The sequence below is a fragment of the Carcharhinus amblyrhynchos genome, chromosome 6 (assembly GCF_965287045.1).
Source record: "Carcharhinus amblyrhynchos chromosome 6, sCarAmb.v2.hapA, whole genome shotgun sequence".
Lineage (NCBI taxonomy): Eukaryota > Metazoa > Chordata > Chondrichthyes > Carcharhiniformes > Carcharhinidae > Carcharhinus > Carcharhinus amblyrhynchos.
In genome coordinates, this window is record NC_137329.1 from 95,910,706 (window position 1) to 95,929,724 (window position 19,019).

Sequence of the window (19,019 nt, forward strand, 5' to 3'; positions counted from 1 at the left end):
AGGAGAGAGAGAGGGAGGTGTGTGCGTTGGAGAGAGAGGGAGGTGTGTGCGTAGGAGAGAGAGAGGGGGGTGTGTGCGTAGGGGAGAGAGGGAGGTGTGTGTGTGTGTGTGTAGGAGAGAGAGGGAGGTGTGTGTGTGTAGGAGAGAGAGGGAGGTGTGTGTGTGTGTGTAGGAGAGAGAGGGATGTGTGTGTGTGTGTAGGAGAGAGAGGGAGGTGTGTGTGTGTGTGTAGGAGAGAGAGAGGGAGGTGTGTGTGTGTGTAGGAGAGAGAGAGGGAGGTGTGTGTGTGTGTAGGAGAGAGGGAGGTGTGTGTGTAGGACAGAGAGAGGGAGGTGTGTGTGTAGGAGAGAGAGAGGGAGGTGTGTGTGTGTGAAGGAGAGAGAGGGAGGTGTGTGTGTGTGTGTGTAGGAGAGAGAGGGCGGTGTGTGTGTGTGTAGGAGAGAGAGAGAGGTGTGTGTGTGTGTAGGAGGGAGAGGGGTGTGTGTGTGTGTGTAGGAGAGAGAGAGGGAGGTGTGTGTGTGTGTGTGTAGGAGAGAGAGAGGGAGGTGTGTGTGTGTGTAGGAGAGAGAGAGGGAGGTGTGTGTGTGTGTAGGAGAGAGAGGGAGGTGTGTGTTGGAGAGAGAGGGAGGTGTGTGTGTGCGTGTCGGAGAGAGAGGGAGGTTTGTGTGCGTGTAGGAGAGACAGGGAGGTGTGTGTGTGTGTACGAGAGAGAGGGAGGTGTGTGTGTGTGTAGGAGAGAGAGGAAGGTGTGTGTGTGTGTGTAGGAGAGAGAGGAAGGTGTGTGTGTGTGTGTGTGTAGGAGAGAGAGGGGGGATGTGTGTGTGTAGGAGAGAGAGGGGGGGTGTGTGTGTGGAGGAGAGAGAGGGAGGTGTGTGTGTGTGTAGGAGGGAGAGGGGTGTGTGTGTGTAGGAGAGAGAGAGGGAGGTGTGTGTGTGTGTGTAGGAGAGAGAGAGGGAGGTGTGTGTGTGTGTAGGAGAGAGAGGGAGGTGTGTGTGTGCGTGTAGGAGAGAGAGAGGGAGGTGTGTGTGTGTAGGAGAGAGAGAGGGAGGTGTGTGTGTGTGTTTGTGTGTAGGAGAGAGAGGGAGGTGTGTGTGTGTAGGAGAGAGAGGGAGGTGTGTGTGTGTAGGAGAGAGAGGGAGGTGTGTGTGTGTAGGAGAGAGAGGGAGGTGTGTGTGTGTAGGAGAGAGAGGGAGGTGTGTGTGTGTAGGAGAGAGAGGGAGGTGTGTGTGTGTAGGAGAGAGAGGGAGGTGTGTGTGTGTGTGTAGGAGAGAGGGAGGTGTGTTTATGTAGGAGAGAGAGAGGGAGGTGTGTGTGTAGGAGAGAGAGAGAGGGAGGTGTGTGTGTGTGTGGGAGAGGGAGGTGTGTGTGTGTAGGAGAGAGAGGGAGGTGTGTGTGTGTGTGTAGGAGAGAGAGGGAGGGGTGTGTGTGTGTAGGAGAGAGAGGGAGGGGTGTGTGTGTGTAGGAGAGAGAGGGAGGGGTGTGTGTGTGTAGGAGAGAGAGGGAGGGGTGTGTGTGTGTAGGAGAGAGAGGGAGGGGTGTGTGTGTGTGTCGGAGAGAGAGGGAGGTGTGTGTGTGTGTGTAGGAGAGAGAGGGTGGTGTGTGTGTGTAGTCGAGAGAGGCAGGTGTGTGTGTGTGTAGGAGAGAGAGGGAGGTGTGTGTGTGTGTAGGAGAGAGAGGGAGGGGTGTGTGTGTGTGTAGGAGAGAGAGGGAAGTGTGTGTAGGAGAGAGAGGGAAGTGTATGTAGGAGAGAGAGTGAGGTGTGTGTGTAGGAGAGAGAGGGTGGTGTGTGTGTGTAGTCGAGAGAGGCAGCTGTGTGTGTGTGTTGGAGAGGGGGAGGGGTGTGTGTGTGTAGGAGAGAGAGGGAGGGGTGTGTGTGTGGAGGAGAGAGAGGGAGGGGTGTGTGTGTGGAGGAGAGAGAGGGAGGTGTGTGTGTGTGTGTGGAGGAGAGAGAGGGAGGTGTGTGTAGGAGAGAGAGAGGGATGTGTGTGCGTAGGAGAGAGAGGGAGGTGTGTGTGTAGGAGAGAGAGGGAGGTGTGTGTGCGTGTCGGAGAGAGAGGGAGGGGTGTGTGTGTGTGTGTAGGAGAGAGAGGGAGGTGTGTGTAGGAGAGAGAGGGAGGTGTGTGTGTGTGTGTGTGTGTGTAGGAGAGAGAGGGTGGTGTGTGTGTGTAGTCGAGAGAGGCAGCTGTGTGTGTGTGTTGGAGAGAGGGAGGGGTGTGTGTGTGTAGGAGAGAGAGGGAGGGGTGTGTGTGTGGAGGAGAGAGAGGGAGGGGTGTGTGTGTGGAGGAGAGAGAGGAAGGTGTGTGTGTGGAGGAGAGAGAGGGAGGTGTGTGTAGGAGAGAGAGAGGGAGGTGTGTGCATAGGAGAGAGAGGGAGGTGTGTGCGTAGGAGAGAGAGAGGGAGGTGTGTGCGTAGGGGAGAGACAGGGAAGTGTGTGTGTGTAGGAGAGAGAGGGAGGTGTGTGTGTGTGTAGGAGAGAGAGGGAGGTGTGTGTGTAGGAGAGAGAGGGAGGTGTGTGTGTGTGTAGGAGAGAGAGGGAGCTGTGTGTGTGTTTGTGTAGGAGAGAGAGGGAGGTGTGTGTGTGTGTGTAGGAGAGAGAGGGAGGTGTGTGTGTGTGTAGGAGAGAGAGGGAGGTGTGTGTGTGTGTGTGTGTAGGAGAGAGAGGGAGGTGTGTGTGTGCGTGTAGGACAGAGAGGGCGGTGTGTGTGTAGGGGAGAGGGAGGTGTGTGTGTCTAAGAGAGAGGGAGGGGTGTGTGTGTGTAGGAGAGAGAGGGAGGTGTGTGTGTGTGTAGGAGAGAGAGGGAGGTGTGTGCGTGTGTAGGAGAGAGAGGGATGTGTGTGTGTGTGTGTGTGTGTGTGTAGGAGAGAGAGGGAGGTGTGTGTGTGTGTGTAGGAGAGAGAGGGAGGTGTGTGTGTGTGTAGGAGAGAGAGGGAGGTGTGTGTGTAGGGGAGAGGGAGTTGTGTGTATCTAAGAGAGAGGGAGGTGTGTGTGTGTGTCGGAGAGAGAGGGCGGTGTGTGTGTAGGGGAGTGGGAGGTGTGTGTGTGTAAGAGAGAGGGAGGTGTGTGTGTGTGTAGGAGAGAGAGGGAGGTGTGTGTGTGTAGGTGAGAGAGGGAGGTGTGTGTGTGTAGGAGAGAGAGGGAGGTGTGTGTGTGTCTAGGAGAGAGGGAGGTGTGTGTGTGTCTAGGAGAGAGGGAGGTGTGTGTGTGTGTAGGAGAGAGAGGGAGGTGTGTGTGTAGGGGAGAGGGAGGTGTGTGTGTAGGGGAGAGGGAGGTGTGTGTGTGTGTAGGAGAGAGAGGGAGGTGTGTGTGCGTGCGTGGAGGAGAGAGAGGGAGGTGTGTGCGCGTGTGTGTCGGAGAGAGGGAGGTGTGTGCGCGTGTGTGTCGGAGAGTGAGGGAGGCGTGTGTGTGTGTAGGAGAGAGAGGGAGTCGTGTGTGTGTAGGCGAGAGAGGGAGGAGTGTGTCGGGGAGGGAGGGAGGTGTGTGTGTTTGTGTGTAGCAGGGAGAGGGAGGTGTGTGTGTGTGTGTAGCAGAGAGAGGGAGGTGTGTGTGCGTGTGTGTCGGAGAGAGAGGGAGGAGTGTGTAGGTGAGGGAGGGAGGGAGGTGTGTGTGTTTGTGTGTAGGAGAGAGAGGGAGGTGTTTGTGCGTGAGTGGAGGAGAGGGAGGGAGGTGTGTGTGCGTGTGTGTAGCAGAGAGTGGGAGGTGTGTGTGCGTGTGTGTCAGAGCGAGAGGGAGGTGTGTGTGTTTGTGTGTAGGAGAGAGAGGGAGGTGTTTGTGCGTGAGTGGAGGAGAGGGAGGGAGGTGTGTGTGCGTGTGTGGAGGAGAGGGAGGGAGGTGTGTGTGCCTGTGTGTAGCAGAGAGTGGGAGGTGTGTGTGCGTGTGTGTCAGAGCGAGAGGGAGGTGTGTGTGCGTGTGTGTCGGAGCGAGAGGGAGGTGTGTGTGCGTGTGTGTCGGAGAGAGAGGGAGGTGTGTGTGCGTGTGTGTCGGAGAGAGAGGGAGGTGTGTGTGCGTGTGTGTCGGAGAGAGAGGGAGGTGTGTGTGCGTGTGTGTCGGAGAGAGAGGGAGGTGTGTGTGCGTGTGTGTCGGAGAGAGAGGGAGGTGTGTGTGCGTGTGTGTCGGAGAGAGAGGGAGGTGTGTGTGCGTGTGTGTCGGAGAGAGGGAGGTGTGTGTGCGTGTGTGTCGGAGAGAGAGGGAGGTGTGTGTGCGTGTGTGTCGGAGAGAGAGGGAGGTGTGTGTGCGTGTGTGTCGGAGAGAGAGGGAGGTGTGTGTGCGTGTGTGTCGGAGAGAGAGGGAGGTGTGTGTGCGTGTGTGTCGGAGAGAGAGGGAGGTGTGTGTGCGTGTGTGTCGGAGAGAGAGGGAGGTGTGTGTGCGTGTGTGTCGGAGAGAGAGAGAGGGAGGTGTGTGTGCGTGTGTGTCGGAGAGAGAGAGAGAGGGAGGTGTGTGTGCGTGTGTGTCGGAGAGAGAGAGAGGGAGGTGTGTGTGCGTGTGTGTCGGAGAGAGAGAGAGGGAGGTGTGTGTGCGTGTGTGTCGGAGAGAGAGAGAGGGAGGTGTGTGTGCGTGTGTGTCGGAGAGAGAGAGAGGGAGGTGTGTGTGCGTGTGTGTCGGAGAGAGAGGGAGGTGTGTGTGCGTGTGTGTCGGAGAGAGAGAGGGAGTTGTGCGCGGCAGGGTGGGTGGCATGCGTGCGTGTGGCAGGGTGGGTGGTGCGTGTGTGTGTGGCAGGGTGGGTGTCGCGTGTGTGGCAGGGTGGGTGGCGTGCGTGTGTGTGTGGCAGGGTGGGTGTCGCGTGTGTGGCAGGGTGGGTGGCGTGCGTGTGTGTGTGGCAGGGTGGGTGGCGCTTGTGTGTGTGGGGCGCGTATGTGTGTGTCAGGGTGGGTGGTGCGTGTGTGTGGGGCATGTGTGTGTGTGGCAGGGTGGGTGGCGTGTGCATGTGTGGCACAGTGGCTGGCACGTTTGTGTGGCAGGGTGGGTGGCACGTGTGTGTGGCAGGGTGGCACATGTGTGTGGCAGGGTGGGTGGCGCGTGTGTGTGGGGCACGTGTGTGTTGTGGCAGGGTGGGTGGCGTGTGCATGTGTGGCACAGTGGCTGGCACATTTGTGTGGCAGGGTGGGTGGCACGTGTGTGTGTGGCACGGTGGGTGGCACGTGTGTGTGGCACAGTGGGTGGCACGTGTGTGTGTGTGTGTGTGTGTGAGAGAGGGTGAGGGAGATATGTATTTGTGTGTGAGGGGAAGAGTGTCAGTGGTGAGTTGGAAGGAAAGCAGTGTTCTCTCATGCTTTCTGCTAGTTTGTGTGGGGAAATGCTTGGCAAAGCAACGCAGGGTTCTTAAAAGGGAGGAATGGATCCACTTTGGAATTTTTTTGTATCGAGAGGAATGATTTAAGCATCTGCTTGCCATATTGTGGTTATCTTTGAAGCCAAAGAAACGCCACCAATCTCAGTGTTTCCAACGAAATGGACAATCTGATCTTTGTACTCAAAATATCAATTGATTAATGAGATTGGTTTACTTAAATTTGTTATGTAACACTTCATGTATGAATAAATAATATCCCTTGGGCATGAAGATCATTTGAAATAGCTGATTAGTTTTGAAAATTTTCCTGACATGTTTCTGCAACGTACCAGATCGTAGCCTATAGTCAGAAAAATCGTTAAGAGTCTGAGAATTTTTTTTCTCCAAATCAAATTTCCAGCCCCTCTCCTGGAGCTTCAGAATCAAATTTAAAACAGTTGTTTTAATACACGATAACTTATTTCCTTACCTGTATTCATTAAATAACGTGTATATATTAATTCTAACCAATGCAACAGGTAGTACTGTAAAGCACAGGTTTTAAGCAACGCTGGACAAAAGTAAGAAATAGCTTCTTTCAGAAGATGACAAATAATTTACTGGGTAATTTGCGTGGAGCCTTGTATATTGTTACTTCCTACACCACAGACAAATTATTTTATTAATTGTACAACTCTGAATTTCAGAAGCCCACATTCTGTATTTTGGCTCTTGAGGATTCCTTACAGGTGGATTCTGGTAAATTTGCGGTTGAATTTCAGATAGTCTTGCTCCAAGATGAAATAACTTTTGTTAACTTTAGTTTACAAAAACATAATGGGTATTTTTGAGCTAAAATGTTTCCTGCATTATTGAAAGAGAAAAAGGTAAATGAGATTTAAAGTATTTTATATAAACTTTATCAAATTCAGAAACAAATTAAATGTAAAATAGCGGGAGGTTGGAGTGGGGTGGTGGTGGTGGTGGGCCTGGGCTGGGCTGGGCTGGGCTGGGCCTGGTGAGGAAGGGGAGAGAGCGAATCCCGAGTTTTGAGTTGGAAATGCTAGGTGGTTTGAACATAGAACACTACAGCACAAACAGGCCCTTCGGCCCACAAGTTGCGCTGATCACATCAACACCTACCAATCTATAGACTTATCTATAACCCCCAATCCCATTAAACCCCCAATCCCATTAAACCCCATATACTCGTCCAGAAGTCTTTTAAAAGACCCCAGCGAGTTTGCCTCCACCACCACTGACGGCGGCCGATTCCATTCACTCACCACCCTCTGAGTGAAAAACTTACCCCTAACATCACTTCTGTACTTTCCTCCCCGCACCTTAAATCTGTGTCCTCTCATAGCGACCACTTCAACCCGGGGAAATAGCCTCTGAGAATCCACCCTATCTATTCCTCTCAACATTTTATAAACTTCTATCAGGTCGCCTCTCAACCTTCGTCTCTCCAGGGAAAAGAGTCCCAGCTCCCTCAACCTAACTTCATAAGGCATGCCTCCCAGTCCAGGCAACATCCTTGTAAATCTCCTCTGTACCCTTTCAATAGCTTCTACGTCTTTCCTATAGTGAGGCGACCAGAACTGCGCACAGTACTCCAAATGAGGCCTGACAAGGGTCTTATAAAGTTGCAGCATTACCTCCCGACTCCTAAACTCAATCCCTCGATTAACGAAGGCCAGTACACCATACGCCTTCTTGACCACCTCCTCCACCTGCGAGGCCGATTTAAGAGTCCTGTGGACCCGGACCCCAAGATCCTTCTGCTCTTCAACACTACTAAGACTCCTGCCCTTGATAGTGTACTCGTTCATCCTGTTGGTTCTGCCAAAATGGACGACTACACATTTATCCGCGTTGAAGTTTGTGCCTAGTCTTGGTTGTAGACGCATTTTGTTTTGGCCCCGATATTTTGTTTTGTTTACATTTACATGAATTTGATTTAAATTGTTAATGCATCAAGTCATGGGATTTCTCAAAATTGAATTATTGGCTATGATTCAGGATTAGTGTTGTGTAAAAATTAAAATGTGATTTGTTTATTAATTATTATGGAGTTCTTTTACTTAAATTGAATGAAGAGTCGAGAGGAAGAACCTGGTTTTAATGCCTTTAATTTTGGGATTCCAAAATTCTGGGGTGGAGATTTAAAATGTATTATATTTTTGACATTTTGCAGATACAGCTTGCGCATTACTTTGGAAATTAATAGTGCAGCTTTGATGGGTTGTGGGGAGAGGTGATACTATTGATGTTTACAATCAGGAAAGCTATTCATTGAAAATCAAACTGTTGAAGTAATTTGATTTTTGTTTAGTAGCTTTTAATAAAGATGTAAGACAGTCTGAGATGGTGGTTATATTGCAGCGATGTTTTATGAGTTTTTTAGTTGAAGTTATCTCGGTGCGAGCCTGTATTGATTATGCTCTATTTCTATAATGTAAAACCATGACCTTAATATTCACTTGTTGTGGAATTTGTATTGACTTGTTACATATTGTAGCCACAACTTATTCTGAAATGTTGCACTGAAATGCAACGTGTGCCACCTTGGAATCAGTAAATGCTGAAATTTATATTTTTAATAATTAATAAATTACACCAGTTATTGTGCACTTCACATTATTGCCTGTTGCTTCCTGACTGTGCTTGTCTTCAAATATCTTGGTTTGGTAATCTCACATACACATTGTTAGAAATTATGTATTTATTAAAATAATTGCATTTTGATAACATATAAATCATCATAGTTACATCTTTGTATTAAAATTGAATTTTACACATTGCTTCTTTTCAGTAACACCATTACCTTGTTAGACATTGTTTAAAGCCCTGAAACATTGGAGGCAGGAAGATCATTTCAATTCAACTGGAATTAATTGGCCAGCAAATGTAGAAGTATGAAGTATGGTTTAAATCGATAATTGTAATTTAACAGGACTAATTTGTTTCTCATTATGTTGTATTAATCAAATCTGTCCTTATGTGCAGAAATAGGAGAAAGATCTTCATTAATTGCAGTGTCAGGAACTTGTACATTGCTGCATGCATTTGATCCAACAATCAGGAAAAGGGTATAACTCAGGTTTGCATAAGGCTTTTTTTGAAAGCTGCTACAGTCAGTTGCCCAAGAGCAATGGTTTGTAATGATAAAAAAAACAACTTCTTCTCAGGACACAGCAAGTCACCAAGTGAAGGTGTAGCCTACATTGTTGCCTGCTTCTGAACAAAAGCCAAGGCCTCGTGATAATTTATAGCATTTGGAATATTCTGTTTAGAAGCACAAGAGGTAAAATAGATCAGACTGCTGCTTCTACAAACATCTTGGGAGTGTTTGAAAATCTATGACCAATTTTTATTTTGGTCAAAGTTTCCAATTTTCACTCAACATACTGTTTGTGGTGATTTGTGCAGAAGTTCTGTGAGGATGTGTCTAGGGCAGTGGTAGAGGAGAGCCGGTGGATGTGGTCTTTCTGGATTTTCAGAAGGCGTTTGACAAGGTACCTCACAAGAGGTTATTGCAGAAGGTCAGGGGACATGGAGTTGGGGGTAGGGTGTTAGCGTGGATAGAGGATTGGTTGTCAAATAGGAGACAGAGAGTGGGGGTCAATGGGTGCTATTCGGATTGGCGGTTGGTGACTAGTGGGGTGCCCCAGGGGTTGGTGCTGGGGCCTCAGCTACTTACCATTTATATAGATGATCTGGAGGAGGGAACCGAGTGTAGGGTGTCGAAATTTGCTGATGACACCAAGATTGGGGGAAAGGCAAATTGTGCAGAGGGTGTGGAGAGTCTGCAGAAGGATCTAGATAGGCTGGGAGAATGGGCCAGGAAATGGCAAATGGAATTTAATGTTGGCAAGTGTGAGGTGGTCCACTTTGGTAGGAAGAATGGTAGGAAGGACTATTACTTAGGGGGCGAAAAACTGCAGCAGGCGACGGTGCAGAGGGACCTCGGGGTCCTTGTGCATGAGTCGCAAAAACCCAGCTTGCAGGTGCAGCAGGTGGTCAGGAAGGCGAATGGGATGCTGGCCTTCATAGCGAGGGGGATTGAATATAAAAGTAGGGAGGTCTTGCTGCAGCTGTATAGGGCATTGGTGAGGCCGCAGCTGGAGTACTGTGTGCAGTTTTGGGCGCCGCACCTGCGCAAGGATATTTTGGCCTTGGAGGGAGTGCAGAGGAGGTTTACTAGGCTGATACCGGAGTTGAGGGGGTTGAGCTATGAGGAGAGGCTGAATAAACTAGGCTTGTACTCGTTAGAGTTTAGAAGAATGAGGGGAGATCTCATTGAGACATATAAGATGATGAATGGGATGGATAGGATAGAGGTGGAGAGACTCTTCCCGCTCAAAAAAGACAGTAGGACTAGGGGGCACAGCCTCAAGATAAAGGGGAGGCGGTTTAGAACGGAGTTGAGGAGGAACTTCTTCACTCAAAGGGTGGTGACTCTCTGGAATTCTCTGCCCGTTGAAGTGGTGGAGGCTGCCTCGCTAAATATTTTTAAGAAGCGGGTTGATGGGTTTTTGATAAGAGAGGGGATTAAGGGTTATGGGGAGAGGGCGGGAAAGTGGAACTGAGCCACGACAGATCAGCCATGATCTTATTGAATGGCGGGGCAGGCTCGAAGGGCTAGATGGCCTACTCCTCCTCCTATTTCTTATGTTCTTATGTTAAGTCGATGGCACCAATCATTGGGCTTCATTTTGTGAATTTTGCAAGACATTCACCATGAAAAAAGCATAACATTGTTTGTGTGTAACCTGAAAGAAAGAGTGTGCATGTTAACTTTATATTTACTAAGATATGTGTGATTACAAGATGAATTAACCATTGAAGTAAGTTTTGTTTCATAGTTACTGTGCAAGTGGTACTTTATTGTGTAAGTGATTGATATTTTACTAATGGTTGTCAACTTTTATTTCTTTATTAATATAGGTTCACCACTGTTGTTATTTGCAAATCGACGAGACTTGAGGTTGGTGGATGCTGCTGGTGGCAAGACTAATGCCACAGTTGTTGTTGCTGGTTTAGAAGATGCAGCTGCAGTGGATTTTATCTTCTCAGAAGATCTTGTATACTGGACTGATGTGAGTGAGGAAGCGATCAAACTGATATTTCTAAATCAGACCGGGAACACTCAGAACGTGGTGATATCAGGACTTGTATCACCCGATGGACTGGCGTGTGATTGGCTGGGGAAGAAGTTGTATTGGGCAGACTCAGAAACTAATCGGATTGAAGTTGCTAATTTAGATGGATCATTGCGGAAAGTATTATTTTGGCAAGACCTGGACCAGCCCAGGGCAATTGCATTGGATCCAGCAAGGGGGTGAGTGCGATATACTTTACTCTGTTGTATTTTGATTAATGACTTGAATTGAAATTTTCTTGAAGCAGTTTATGGAAAGCGAGTCTGCGTTGGTGTCTCTGAATTTCTACTTTTTATAAATATGCAATCCTTTTTCCCAGAATGCATACATGATTGGCTTATATTCATACATTGGCAGTAACGATGATGTAGGGAATTGAGTATTCTTTTGTTTTCTGGAAAATTTGTGGTTTAAAAATAAAATTCGTACCGCAATCTTTTTAACACTTCATTAATATAGATGACAGAAGAAATGTATTATGGAAAGAAAATTGGATCATAGCTTTAAAAACAATCTTGAATGGATCTACATATAACAACAACTTGGATTCTACCTGGTATAAACTCTATTCAATTTTATTTGGAGTAAGTTTCTTCAGCTCTTGCAAGCAGTGGCTTTGCACAGTTGCAGCAGTGGAAATCTAAGCTCTGAATTTTGACAAGGCAGTAGTAAAACTCTACGTAATTTGAGGAGTTGGAACTGCCCAATTTTTGAAATAATTCAACTGGTTAAGAGATTTGCTAGTGTAATGATGACTTTCCTTCTCCCCAACCCCCATGCACGCACAATTTTTTTTGGCAGGAATCAGCTATTTGGTGTGGAGAGAAATGCAGTTTATTGTATACCAAATGTGTGCAGCACGGTGCCTCAAGAGGAATGTGTGTATAGGTAGAAGGGTCTTGAGACATTTTGTATCCAGATATTGTATAAAATTTCAACCCAAATGCCAATGCTGAGTGTTTACTAATGCCAAATAAATGGAGAGAACAATGTAGCATTATTAAATCCCAGTGTGAGTCTCCTATTACATTTTGTAGCTCGACTTTGGAGGTGGGACTGTACATTTTTAACTCCTGACTGGTCAGAATGAACTTGCAGCAGTTCCTGGAGTTGAGGAATTGTTTATTTTTAGAACTATTTAGTGTGGTGTAAAGGAAGCTAATGAAATACAGTCACTTTACCTACATAAGAATTGGTTGAGTTTTGTCCACGATAGTTAGATGTTCTTTTAAGCTAGGTCAAAAAAAGCAGTTATAATCTGGCATTTGTATCATTAATTTTAAAAGTCTGAGTTGCTCCTGTTCACGGCATTCCCTTTTGATGCCAATAATCTGGACAGTTACTTGGCAATGATCCCTCTAAGCTGTGCAGGTGTACAACAGTCCATCAAGGGCCGTGCACCTAATTATTTCAGCCATGCGCAGTCAGGTGGTTAAATGAAGTTTACTCTCGGCCACAAGCAAAGAACTGGTAGACTCCCCCATAACGGAATGAATGGAGGAGAGCCAAGCTTGGCATGATCAGTCAGGTGGATTTAAGTGCTGAGGTTAAGGGAAACTGGAGTTGAGGATTATCAGACCAGTCATGCTCTCATTTGAATGGTAGAGCAGACTCGATGGGCTGAATGACCTATATTATTCCCAACGTTTCAAGGTGTACTTTATGGGAACTAAGTCAGCACTTGGCTTTCCTACAACCCACTCACCACTTGCTACCTCCCTCCCAGAACACCCTACTCGTAGCTTCTCTCATCTTCCTGTCTTTAGCATGTGGGTAGTCGTTCAAGTTGGGGGGGGGGGGGGGGGAGAGAGCTGGGAGAGGGGCAGTGAGCAGCAGGGCAGGTGAGGGTAGGAATGTGGGCTTGGGAGGGCGGATGCAATGTGGTGGGGGGATGAAGCAAAGAGGTAACATTGCAAGCTGGAGTAGGGGAGGGGAGAGGTAGTGTGCTGGGTGGGAAATAGTGAGCAGGAGTTAAGTAAGAGTTGATACCACTAATTTAGTCATTCTGCTGTAGAATTACTAAAGAAAGGTTGATCCCAAAGGCATTCAACACACTTAAAAAAAACAACAGAATTTCTAGGGAGTTTGTGAAAAGCTTTGGATTCCTAGCCTAGATTGCCAGTGAATAATGCAAAGGATTTGTGCAAAAAGGTGGCACGGTAGCACAGTGGTTAGCACTGCTGCTTCACAGCTCCAGGGACCTGAGTTCAATTCCTGGCTTGGGTCACTGTCTGTGTGGAGTTTGCACATTCTCCTCATGTCTGCATGGGTTTCCTTCGGGTGCTCCGGTTTCCTCCCACAGCCCAAAGATTTGCGGGTTAGGTTGATTGGCCATGCTAAAATTGCCTCTTAGTATCCTGAGATGCATTGGTTAGTGGGATTAGCAGGTAAATGTGTAGGGATATGGGGGTAGGGTCTAAGTGAGATTGTGGTCAGTGCAGACTCAATGGGCCAGATGGCCTCTTTCTGCACTTTAAGGGCTCTATAATTCAATGATATCTCAGGAGAGATGTTAAAGACTTCATACTTTTAGTTAATACTTTGGCAAAACACTTTAGTGAACCGGCTTATTACTTCACAATTCATCGATTCTAAATCTTAAAAAAGAGGTGGAATAAATGTCACTACTTCTCAAAAATTACCTCAGTAGTTATTCTCCCTCCTGGTATTCTTTTCTCCCTCCTGGTATTCTTTTCTCCCTTTGCCACCATGTTGTCTTTCCCAATTCCAAATGTAGTTTTTGTTTTCAATATTCACTTAATTTATGGGGACACTGCACTACTCAACTGTGTTTTCTTAGTTAAAACTGGTAATAAATAAAAAAAAATTGCCTTTTCTACAATTTCTGTCAATTCAAAAAGGCAAGCTCTCTTAGCTCTTTCTATTTTGAGCATGTCAAATTGAAACAAAAGATTCTCGCCTTGAGCTATCACCATCACTTCAACTTTTCTTTAGTCAAATGACCAAAATACAAGCCACAATATTAAACTTAACAAATGCCTCTCTCATATTTTGGGATGCAGTGGCTGCAGTACTGAACTTAAAACCCAGAGGTAGTGAGTTCAAATGCCACCATGGTAAATTTAAAAATGAATTCATTAAGTCTGCTAGTTTATGTACTAGTATGTTACTGTCTCAAGGCAGGGGTGATATTCTTTTTTCATACCTATGGTAACCTTTTAAAAATATTAATCTAACTTTTTTTTGTTTTCTACTGGTGCCACACATCTGAAATCATTTCACAAGGATGGGAAAAAAATTAGGGGAACATAATTACTTGGTGAACTTATCCATAAAAGAACTAATTCAGTATATAGTTTTTAAAAAAACATGTGTTACAATGTATATCAATCTCTGTTTTGCCATTTACTTGTTTAATTTCAGCCTTATTTTGAACAATCCGTGGGAAGTATCTGATTATCCCACTCTTTACTCACCTTCTAAGCATTTTGTTTTCTAAATCTAAAGAAAATGTATAATGTATGTGCGCGTATGAATGAGATTTTTAAAAGGTCTCATTTTATGTTTTCACGACGTCTTTTTTAAGTTGCTCAATTCATTTTTTGTGGGGTGTATCCTCCTTGTTCTGAAATATGAAGCAAAGATCTTCCAACAGCCTGAAGCATCTAGGTTTGTGTTGTGGCAGCTTCTCAGCTAAACTTTTGTAGCGAGAATTTGATATTTCTGTAAATACTGACTCACTTTGCTTGCTGCACATGCTGATGTAAAGAAGTTCTTGAATCTGAAATAGAAGCAACAGCACCGACCAGACTGTTTCATTTGGTAGCCATGTTGTGGATATGTTTTGTTGATCAAATCAAAAACAGTAATGAGGCTGAGACTCTGTAAGAAGAATGTTCTATTCATAATTTTCTCATTAGAGCTCCTAATCAAGTTTTAGTGATACTTCAGCAAAATAGAGATTCAACAAATGCAAATAATCCAAGTAAAACTAACCATGATTTACCATTTTTAAAAATGTATAGATACCAAGAGAATATAAAATTTGTCTTTGCTGATAGAAAATCACATTTCTATGTAATAATGCATGATCCTAAATACTCCCTAGTTTGCTATTGGGAAAATTAGATACAAGTCGAGACACTTTAATGTGCTAATATAGTAACTCTGTAACACTCAAATTCATCCACCACCTGTAACCACTTGCATTTCACCCTGCTCTCCTGAGGCATAATTTAAGTTCCGGGAGATGGAATCTGCAATTACACTGTGAAATTTTTTAATTTAAATGAACATATTATTAAAAAAAATATTTACTAGCTATTACGTTTGACTGAAATCCTAGTGCTGGCATTGCTCCCATAGGAATTAATAATTAGATTGTTTAAAATGTCACACTTGGATCAATTATCACAGTTTAACTAAAGGGATATTTCTTCCTTAATTCAGTTGGTGATGAAACCACTGATGATCTGATTCAACTACCAAAAATCTGATTTGCCATTGCACTTTATTTTCTCTCTCGTTGTTAAATTTGGCTTTAGTACCCTTTATAATTGTAATGTCCCATTCTGCCAGCGTAAAAATAGCTAATAGCGCAAAACCGGGATTGAGCTACATAAGAACATAAGAAATAGGAGCAGGAGTAGGCCATCTAGCCCTTCGAGCCTGCCCCGCCATTCAATAAGATCATGGCTGATCTGTCATGTCTCAGTTCCACCTTCCCGCCCTCTCCCCATAACCCTTAATCCCCTTGCCTATCAAAAACCTATCAACCCGCGTTGAAGTGGTGGAGGCTGCCTCGCTAAATATTTTTAAGAAGCGGGTTGATGGGTTTTTGATAAGAGAGGGGATTAAGGGTTATGAGGAGAGGGCGGGAAAGTGGAACTGAGCCACGACAGATCAGCCATGATCTTATTGAATGGCGGGGCAGGCTCAAAGGGCCAGATGGCCTACTCCTGCTCCTATTTCTTATGTTCTTATGTTCTTAAATATATTTAGCGAGGCAGCCTCCACCACTTCAACGGGCAGAGAATTCCAGAGATTCACCACCCTTTGAGTGAAGAAGTTCCTCCTCAACTCCGTTCTAAACCGCACCCCCTTTATCTTGAGGCTGTGCCCTCTAGTCCTACTGTCTCTTCTGAGCGGGAAGAGCCTCTCCACCTCTATCCTATCCATCCCATTCATCATCTTATATGTCTCAATGAGATCTCCCCTTATTCTTTTAAACTCTAACGAGTAAAAGCCTAGTTTATTCAGCCTCTCCTCATAGTTCAACCCCCTCAACTCCGGTATCAGCCTAGTAAACCTCCTCTGTACTCCCTCCAAGGCCAAAATATCCTTGCGTAAGTGCAGTGCCCAAAACTGCACACAGTACTCCAGCTGTGGCCTCACCAGTGCCCTGTACAGTTGCAGCAAGACCTCCCTACTTTTATATTCAATCCCCCTCGCTATGAAGACCAGCATCCCATTCGCCTTCCTGACCACCTGCTGCACCTGCAGGCTGGGTTTTTGCGACTCCTGCACGAGGGCCCCGGGGTCCCTCTGCACCGTCGCATGCTGCAGTTTTTCGTCATGTAAGTAATAGTCCTTCCTACCATTATTCCTACCAAAGTGGACAACTTCACACTTGCCAACATTAAATTCCATTTGCCTGGCCCATTCTCCCAGCCTGTCTAGATCCTTCTGCAGACTTTCCACACCTTCCGCACAATTTGCCGTTCCTCCAATCTTGGTGTCATCAGCAAATTTCAACACCATACACTTGGTTCCCTCCTCCAGATCATCTATATAAATGGTAAGTAGCTGAGGCCCCAGCACCGACCCTTGGGGCACTCCACTAGTCACCAACCGCCAATCCGAATAGCACCCATTGACCCCCACTCTCTGCCTCCTATTTGACAGCCAATCCCCTATCCACGCTAACACTCTACCCCCAACTCCATGCCCCCTGACCTTCTGTAATAACCTCTTGTGCGGCACCTTCTGAAAATCAAGAAACGCCACATCCACCAGCTCTCCTCTATCCACCGCCCTAGACACATCCTCATTGAACTCCAATAAATTCGTCAGACACGACTTCCCCTTAATGAAACCGTGCTGCGTCTGCTCTATCAAACAATTCACCTCAAGATGCCTCGCTATTTTCTCCTTGATCATGGATTCTAACATTTTACCTACAACAGATGTTAAACTAACCGGCCTATAATTCCCTGCCTTTTGCCTGCCACCCTTCTTAAACAACGGCGTAACATTAGCCATTTTTCAATCTTCCGGCACTACCCCGGAATCTAGCGACGTTTGGAAAATAATCACCAAGGCATGGAGCTGGAGAACTCAAGCTCAACTGGAGCCACGCTAAGACCCACTTGCAATTCTCTGTTTGCCCAGACATACTCAGGCTGTTTGTCTTCCGTGCAATAAATTTAAAATCCTCACCCTTGTCTTCAGTGTCTTCGCAGGCAACTCCTCCTCATCTCTGATACCACCCCCCTCCCCATCTCTGATACCACCCTCCTCCCCAGCCTCTCCTCGTCTTTGTCACACACTACCATTAGTCATAGATGCAACAGTTGCCATGGTCCTATTATAAACTCCACTTTAAATTTCTCCACTTCTGTCTCTCCCTCAAAAGCTTTCTCTAATCGATTTTATTCCAGCCAAGTTTTTGGTTATTTCTCTCTGACCTCTTCTCGATATCCTTTCCTTTATCTATCTCCCTATACTCGCTACATAACACCATGGTTCGTCTGTTCTGGAGGCTTGGATAAATGGAAGTTGTTCCTGATCTGGGGTTTCCTCCGGGCGCTCCGGTTTCCTCCCACACCCCAAAGATGTGCTCTTAGGCTAATCGGTTTTTACCAAATTGACACTATTTCTTCCCTGAATCTGACTGAGTAGGGTCCCATTCGTAGACATGCAGGGTAGAATAGGTGTAGGGTGATGCGGCGGCGTGGGCTCGTTGGGCCAAAGGGCCTGTTTCCCATGCTGGGTTGTTCTTTGTTCTTTGTATTGTGGACACATTGAGTTTTTGAACTGTGAAGGCAAACACACACATGCACGCCCCAATGTAACTGAAGAAACAAATAGAAATGCATTTCTGCACAGCTGTTGAAACAGTTAACATGGTTCGTAAGCATAATTGAGCACACGCTTGAGATAAGCACGTAGTAGATCCAAATGTGTTTACTGATCAGTAGAAACGGGTACACTTCCATTATTATTGGTCTAAGGGGTATATGCTATCTGTTCAGCCAATGTTAATTTTAAATGAAAGGATTTTTTTTAAAGATGGAAAATACAGGTTTACACTGTCCTTTTATCCCTCTTCTCCTCACCCCTCCTGTTCTAGGAGAGTGACTTCTGTGCAGTGCTTTCCCTTTGTATTTAATGGCAGATGTTGGTCTTTGTTGGATTGACTCTGATGCCGAATGCTCCAGTGCACGTAATAAACATCTTGTGGTTTGCCCTACTGCATTCAAGACCTTAATCCAGGACTAGGCTTATATACCCACATTTTTGTGCTATCAAATACTGTCAATTTTTTTCCACTTGCTGTAGATATTTGTATGGTAGCTGAATCACACATTTGCACTTGGCTGCAATTTTTCCTATCCTTAGGATGTGGGCCATATGGTGAGATTAGAATTCATTGCTCAACCTTGGGCACCTGTAACAGCTGTGTAGTGTAGAGCTCGAGACAAAGGCAGGCCTGGTTCGGGTAGTGTTAGCAGATTCCTTGTCTCATGAACATTAATGAATTTGCTGAGTTTAGGTTATTTTTTTCTTATATTATCCATAAATTAGCCCATTTCTAAAATCTTAATTTTGTCTTACGACTAGATACTGCAGTATAGAAACAACTAGGCTACCTCTTTTTTTTAAACAACAAATGAATCCTCAACATTATTAGTCTGCTGTTCAAATTAGCTTTAGTAAAGCTCACAAATTTAATTCCTCTGCTGCACAGAATCACTGTTTTAATATGTCTGTATAAACCCTAAAATTCTCATTTTGTCTTTGAAATGGCAGTGTTTATTTGCCTGCTAGCTAAGGATTTATTTAACATCATATTGTTTCTCTGCCTGAAAAGAGAAGCATACCATTTTAAATACATTTTCACTCTTAATTCTTGGCCATGAAATGTACAGCTTCATTTTGGTTATTAACCTGCATCAGCCGATCTTCCTGGCCTTATTATATCCTTATGTGGTCTCCTGCATTCTCCAGATTTGTTTGCCCTTTCTCAGAATTTGGCAATGAATTTTGCCACTGTTAGCCACTCCTTTGTGGAATTTTAGATTCTTTATGAATAAATTTTTATTTGATTCATCCAATGATCTAAGCGTATAAAACATTCAAATTCGTTAAACAAGTCCCAGAAGCATTGATGCATTTGTTACCCATGCACTGAAATATTGAGTAACTTTCTTCCCACTTTTTCCAAAGTAATTCTAATTGGAAAACAATTCTACTTGTGCTACTAAAGAAAGAAAGAAAGAATGATATATACTTCCATAATACCTTTCACAACACCAAGACATCCCAAAATACTTTACAGTCAAACACATACTTTTGAATTGTTGTCAATTGTGAGATTCTCTGGCTTCCCTGTGACTTGTTTCTC

The 19,019-nt window shown here is 45.5% G+C and overlaps 1 protein-coding gene across 1 annotated transcript in view; it reads left to right on the forward strand.

Annotated features, from left to right (window-relative positions):
* lrp6 (low density lipoprotein receptor-related protein 6) overlaps positions 1-19,019 on the forward strand; it is a 179,864-nt gene that overhangs the window by 2,686 nt on the left and 158,159 nt on the right. Inside the window, exon 2 of the mRNA XM_080191019.1 lies at positions 10,218-10,611. Coding sequence (XP_080047145.1) covers positions 10,218-10,611 — 394 coding nt within the window. The remainder of the gene's footprint in view (positions 1-10,217; positions 10,612-19,019) is intronic.